General features: G+C 31.8%; 1 protein-coding gene across 2 annotated transcripts in view; it reads right to left on the bottom strand.

The window, feature by feature from the left end:
- The window catches only part of LOC111715983 (uncharacterized), a 7,354-nt gene extending 1,592 nt beyond the window's left edge, over positions 1–5,762 (bottom strand). Inside the window, exons 1-6 of one of the 2 annotated variants that reach the window (XM_023491391.1) lie at positions 5,489–5,762; positions 4,462–4,506; positions 2,644–2,703; positions 2,125–2,168; positions 1,265–1,330; positions 904–981 (exon numbers count right to left, since the gene is read on the bottom strand). In XM_023491391.1, coding sequence (XP_023347159.1) covers positions 904–981; positions 1,265–1,330; positions 2,125–2,168; positions 2,644–2,703; positions 4,462–4,506; positions 5,489–5,510 — 315 coding nt within the window. In that variant the 5' untranslated portion in view covers positions 5,511–5,762. The remainder of the gene's footprint in view (positions 1–903; positions 982–1,264; positions 1,331–2,124; positions 2,169–2,643; positions 2,704–4,461; positions 4,507–5,488) is intronic. The other variant, XM_023491392.1, reaches the window with a different exon arrangement.
- Between the last annotated feature and the right edge of the window lie 941 nt (positions 5,763–6,703).

The following is a 6,703-nucleotide window of genomic DNA, read 5'->3' as shown; positions in this document are numbered from 1 at the left end:
CGCATAAGACGACATTTTTCATCTTGAAAGATATAAATGTACAGAGATGTTTTAAAGATATTCCTATTATATAGATTAACTAGGTCGGTTGTGAACATTGTCTGTTCTTATGTCATTGAGTACTTGTGGTGTACATGAGTTCTGTAGAGAGAAATTTAAGTTAGTTTAGCCCTTCTCATGTCCTTCTTCAGTTCTCGTAAATATGATATATCGCTCAGTGAAATATTGTTGTTCAAATAGTTCCTGAGTGGTTTAATAATTATGAAATCAATTAAAACACCAACCCACCCCGCTTATCATTGAAGTACACTTTGACCCCTAGAAGTATGAATTCGCGGACTGTACAATTCTTGGTGATTTTGCGTATGTTTATTTATTTATCTATGTCCTCAACCCTACCCTGTGCATAAAAAAAATGTTTGGCAATTTCTGTTTACAACTACTGTTTACAACTACTATGTTGAACAAGTTAAGAAGTTTTAGTGTTCTAATGTAAGCCGTTTTTCAGTCATTCAGAAGAAACCACAAGGGGGGGCCCCCCCCTCCCCCAATCGTGATAGGGTTAAACATAAATGATTTATCAAATACACATAAAATTGCTTTAACGTCGCACCCCGGCCCACTCTAAAAGTTGCATAAACTGACAACATGTTTATGTAAATGCATTTAGTTGTACTATCCAGTCTGGAATACCCATTGTAAAGTCGGTTCAGCACGATTTATGCAAATAATGTAGCCTGGCAAAATAACAGTGGTCGTCTTTCTATTCAACAGTTTGATGGGTTCCATGTGAAAGGATTCCAGTTATAGTACATTTTTAAAAGTATATACGAGACATACAAAAAAAATTTAAAAAAGGAAGAAGACGCCAATCATTCCATTGTTTCCTGGTCACTACTGTACCTGTCTCTCCAGCTGCTTGATATTAAAGTATGGTAGGTCTGGATCTATCCTGGAGAAGGATTGGAAGCTTCCCTTTTCCTAGAGATGGGCACGTTTGGCTGTTTTTCATTTCGTTCGTGAACGACAAAATCGTTTTTTTCAATTGTTCAAAAAATGAATTTCGTTTGTTCTCATAATTATCGTTCGTTCAGAAAAGTTGTTTGTTTGTATTTAAAAAAAACGATAGTTTTTTTTATTTCTCTGAACCATCCAAGTCAGCCGTCCATCGTTAGTTTTTTTACTGAATGACACTATCGTTCGCATAGAATTTTGTTTGTTCTCAAAAATAATGTTCATTCACAAAAACGGTTCCCATCTCTACCTTCTCCAACCCTTCTCTTCCATCCTCTCTCATCTCATTCTTCCTTCTCCGCATATACTTGATAACCTGGAGAAATCTATAGAATAGCGAGAAGTAGTTGAACTCCTAAGTTGAACCATTTCTTCTAAATATATAGTTCAGCTACTTCTCAATATTGATTGATTCTGGTTTCAGGTTTCATTAATAATTTGGGTCGAGAAGAAAGTTTCCGCTCACCAACGAACAGAAATATTTGAATATTTTTGGTTTGTTTTTAGATTTATTAATAAAAGGATAACTGACAGAATTTTAACAAGAAAGAAAAACTAACGGGACTGCATATATTGTAAAGCTTAGGATATTTAAAACATTTGGTACACAAATAAAATACTAGGTATCCCACTAAACATTTTAGAGTAACGAGACAAAAGACGAAATTTGTATGATAAAATGTTTACTAATTATAGGCTTTCCATGCATATTGTGGTGTTTTGAATACTCACTTTGTACTTAGGTTATCAAAGTTCAATTACAATTAGCCTTTAAGTCGTCTCTGAGCTAGCTGTCAGTTTAGTGGTATACACTCTGTTTATAAAAATCTAAGATCCAATCTTTTATATATTTAAATATCAAAAAGGTTTAATTCAAAATTATAATGGTCGACGATTATATCAATACAATAAAGACGCTTTTTATTAATAATGCTTTGATCCCTAATAAGCATTTTGCAAATTACAAGTTTACAAGTAAACAACATTTGTTTACTTGTTTGTGTCTCTATTGCTTGAAAGAATGTTATAAAAATCAAAATTGAAACAGAAAGTCGTCTTCATTGTATTGCTATATATGACGACGACTGTGAGTAAAGAAATCAGAATTACCTGTATCCAGTGAACAATGTAGGAAATAAAAACAACAAGGGCAACTGAAAAATAAATTCCAAATTAGTTCTAGAATTTTGGGCTCATGCATGCAGGAGTCAAAGGTTGCGAGCAGACGCGACCATTTATTTTGAAGTACTAACATTGATATATGATGGGGAAATTGCTGTGGGGGAAACTTGTAAATTATTTTCGATTTAAGGGAACACACTTTTTTTTAAAAAATTTTTTAATTTTTTTAAAATTAATTTTAAAATAAAATAATTTCATATATATTTGGTTCTTATATATACAGGGTTTATACCCACACCGAATAATGTACTTAAATAGTTCTACCAAAACTGATATACCTAATGATTTGGCAAAAAATAAACAAGTTTACTACAGTTGCAGGAAAACAAAAAAGAAAATACCGCACAGTCGATTCTGAATTCAGATCCGATGAGAATAACCCTGTATTTAATGTTGTAGAAAAAAATCCAAAATTGCGAAGACGACATTTTGAAACGTTTTCCTCACCAAAAGTCCAGATCCCAATGACAAGGCTTCTGCCCCCATCAGCATAGACAGCTACACTTCCTGGAACAAAATTAAATGTCTCCACTTCACAGAAGTGGTGTCTACAGGGTGCCCCCATAAACATGAGAATTTAATGACGACTTCTATATCATCTTTATTGCATGTACAGGGTGTCCCAATAAACATGGGAATTCAGTGACGAATTTGATATCGTCTTTTTAACTAATTCTTTGATTTAGTTTAGTGATACCTACGGAGAAAGTTGTAATCTGTAAGAGTTTCGTCTGCTACAGTGAAACCCTTAATAATGAATACATCGAAAGAATTCATCAAATGTCGTATTCTTCAATTTCTGATAATGGAATATTGCAGATGTTTAGTTCTTTAATTAAATGATTATATGGAACTTTAAAACTGTTCCCGCATATTCATGGCTATTTATTTATTTTCGCAAATACTGAAATTTACGTAATATAGTATAAAACTCATTGAAAAATTGTCAAGACGACATTTGATAAATTCTTCCGATGTATTCGTTATTAAGGGTTTCATTGTATGTTCACATTTTGCTTGTTTATGTTTTGACTGCATACGGTTGTACTTTGTAAAACAAGAAAATTGCAGTATACAAACAAAGTAAACTTGTCTGTCTTCACTGTTCATCTTGCGGAGACATTATAGACACATCTTTACAGTCTTTTACTCTTTCCATAAAATAAACTCTAGCAGACATAATTCTATTATGGGTTTTGAAATTAGGTATTACAATGCTAATTCATAACAAGACGATATCCAATTCGTCACTAAATTCCAATGTTTTTTTGGGACACCCTGTAGGATTATTTTGTAAACGTTGTATTGAAACATCCTAGTTTAGTCTCGGAATTTCCAAAATGTGGTCTTTACTATTTTGTAACCTTCAAAGTTTACGGAGATATTTAGAAATGTTTCCAGATTTCAGTTAAATCAAAATCAACAAAAATGTTCAAATGTTTAATATTTCGGTCAATTTTAAAGATACAAAGAGGGTAGACCACAATTTGGAAAGCTTTTTTTGATGCAAATTATGTCGTTTGTCAATCTTATTATCTATTTATCTTTAATTTTACTATTCAACTATCTATTTTTAAACTTACTATTCAACTATCTATCTATCTTTTAACTAACTATTTAACTATCTATTTATCTGTAAACTAACTATTCAACTATCTGAAAATCAAAGACGATATTAAAGTCGTCTCTCAATTCCCATGTTTAATGGGATTTGGGACACCCTGTCCTTTAAAGAAAGTGTTCGCTTTAAAATCCATTTTCTTCTATCAATTCTAGATGTTTCATATTCACGTAGGTTATAAAAAGTGTTTAATTCTGTCAATAATTATAGTTTTTTTCAAAACATTTTCACAAAGAACTGCAATTAAAAACGATCAATTTTAAGAAAATATTTACTGCGGCAAAAGTTTAAACAGTTCTATGTAAATCTGTTATCCCATTCTATAAATAGAGGGGCGAGGGCCATTCAAAATTACGTCTACAGTCCATAGATTAATTAAAATAACAGATAGGACCCTAGATGTCATCTTTTCAAGATTTATGGATAAAACTCGTTTACAATAACCCTGAGGCAGAAGACAGGAGAAGTTTTGCGCAGTTGGCTTTGAATTGCAAGACAGAGAGAGTCTGTTCTTTGCCGACTGCGCACAACTCATCTGGTCTTCTGCCTCAGGGTTATTGTGAACGAGTTGAAAAGACGACATCTAGTGTCCTATCTGTTATTTCAATTAACCCTGTCATTTTACAGTTAGTCAGCTTGCTTACCATTTACTGCTAACTTCTCATAATTTACAATCACAGTTTTGTTTACTAAATAATTTTTTTTTAATTTTATTATCAAATCATTAAAAATTTATATTTTTTCCTACTTTATAATACAGGGTGTCCCACGAAACATGACAGTTGCTAAATAGTTTTGAATGTCGTCTTCCATACACTGTTTTAGATATTAAAGGCTGTTTACAGTTTATTTCGTTTAAAAAATCTTTTGCTCAAACATATTTTATTTTAAATAATATGACTCTCATGTAATATTTTTATCATTGTCTTTGGTATTAAACAAGTTAACAAATTATGGAAGAAGACATTCTAAACTATTTATCAACTGTCATGTTTCGTGGGACACCCTGTATATGAACTTCCCCTAACACGAAACAAAAATTAAAAGACGACATTATCGACGTATTTGGTCATCGAAAATTTTTAAAGGAAAAAAATGGGTTTGCCTCTCAAATTTTCCAGTATTTTTTAGTTTAAAAAATGTAAATCGACTAAGATGATTGAAACTTTTTCAAATTCCCTAGATATTTTGTTTAAGTAAATTGTTTGCACTTGACATTATCAAAGATTGACAAATAAATGCTGAGTAGATTGAAATAGATCTTTTGTTACTTAAAAAAGAAATTATTGGGGCATCCTATATCTCTACGTTTTTTTATTGTCTAACGATTTATTTGGATTTTTCTGCATATCTGTCTTAACATTGATTCTTAAATATTACGGTGATAGGCGATTATAGAATTAAGACGACTTTCGATTTTAATATTGATTTATATCAGGCATTTAAACAGCATGGATATTCAAAAACATGGAAACTTAAAGAGAATCTTTCAGTTTAACAAACTTCTCTTTAATTACTTGTAAACTTGTAATTCGAAAAAAGCTTGTTAACAACTAAAACTTAAATAAAACAGTTGTTTCATTATATTGATATAATTGTTTTTAAATGATATTTTTTATTGGATAATTTTCCTTTTTAAACTTCTGTTTTATTTAATTTGAGTGTACTTGCCTTGTTCTTCTAGATGAGGCATTCTTTCTTCTTAACTATAATTTCATGAAAATTTTTAATTCTTGCATTTTCATATGATACAGATTAATATCCAATCAAAAAGCTGGATGGACGTTAACAGTTGGAACAAAATTATAATTATTTTTGTAAAAAGTGTAAATATTGTTAACTTAATTGTGTTTAACTGAATGTATTTTTGTTTATACTTTTTTATTTACTTAAATACACCGTTCCTTATCTATGCATGTTGGTAAACTAAGCGTAGCCTATACTTTCTTATCTTTCAACATCCTTCACTGTTCAGGGACTGTTCTCTTTTTTTATGCTATTCTTATCTTTCATTTTCCTTCACGGGACGGGTTTTTTAATATTATTATTTTATATCTACGACTACAATTTTGCACATTTGGAAAACGAATAACAAAACGACGATACAATCATTTTCTTGAAAAAACGGTTGTTTTTCGACTTTTAATTAAAAAAAAATTTTAAGTAAGAAAAGTTTATGAATGATGTCTTACATGGTTTTTTTATCGAGCAAAATGATCTTAATGTTTTCTGACAAAAGGTTTTTCTGATCTTAGAGGTTTTCCACCAAAAACTGTTTTTTTTTTATAAAAAAGGTTACATAACTTTAGCTAGGTATTTTTTTAAAAACTACTTAGTAAGAAGTACCGATGCCCTTTAGGTCTGGTTCCTCACCTTGATCATATTTCTGTAATTTTTTTTATTTTGTTTAAAGAGAATACATCTAAGAAAACAATCGTTTTTCAGAAAAGTAAAAACGATCTATCCCTACCTCCTTACCACCCCTCCCCCTTCCCATCCCTTCCTTCAATCCCTTCCTTCCTATCCCTTCCCATCTCTTCCCATCCCTTCCCATCCCTTCCCATCCCTTCCCATTAGTTAACACTTAATTCCATTTTTATGACACTATTTCGAAAATAAAAAAGTATGTAACATACTTTGAATTAATCAGAAACTCCCCCTAGCCTTCTAGCTGCTGCGTAGGATTCATAGACTAAGACGACTTTCATAGCCGCCACAGTAGTCCCCCCAGAAGGAACGGCGGAGAAATGGCGGAGCAGATCCTTCTATCTCTTGAAGACCTGTAAGGATTCCGTCGTGCAGGTACAGGTGGCGGAAGAACTTGGGGAACGAGCTTGAACCTAAATTTCTTGTGTGATTTAGTGGAGGAGGACGGCGGGGGATCTG

Source organism: Eurytemora carolleeae, unplaced genomic scaffold (assembly GCF_000591075.1).
Source record: "Eurytemora carolleeae unplaced genomic scaffold, Eaff_2.0 scaffold1918, whole genome shotgun sequence".
Classification (NCBI taxonomy): Eukaryota; Metazoa; Arthropoda; class Copepoda; order Calanoida; family Temoridae; genus Eurytemora; species Eurytemora carolleeae.
This window is presented reverse-complemented; position numbering and strand designations above follow the sequence as displayed.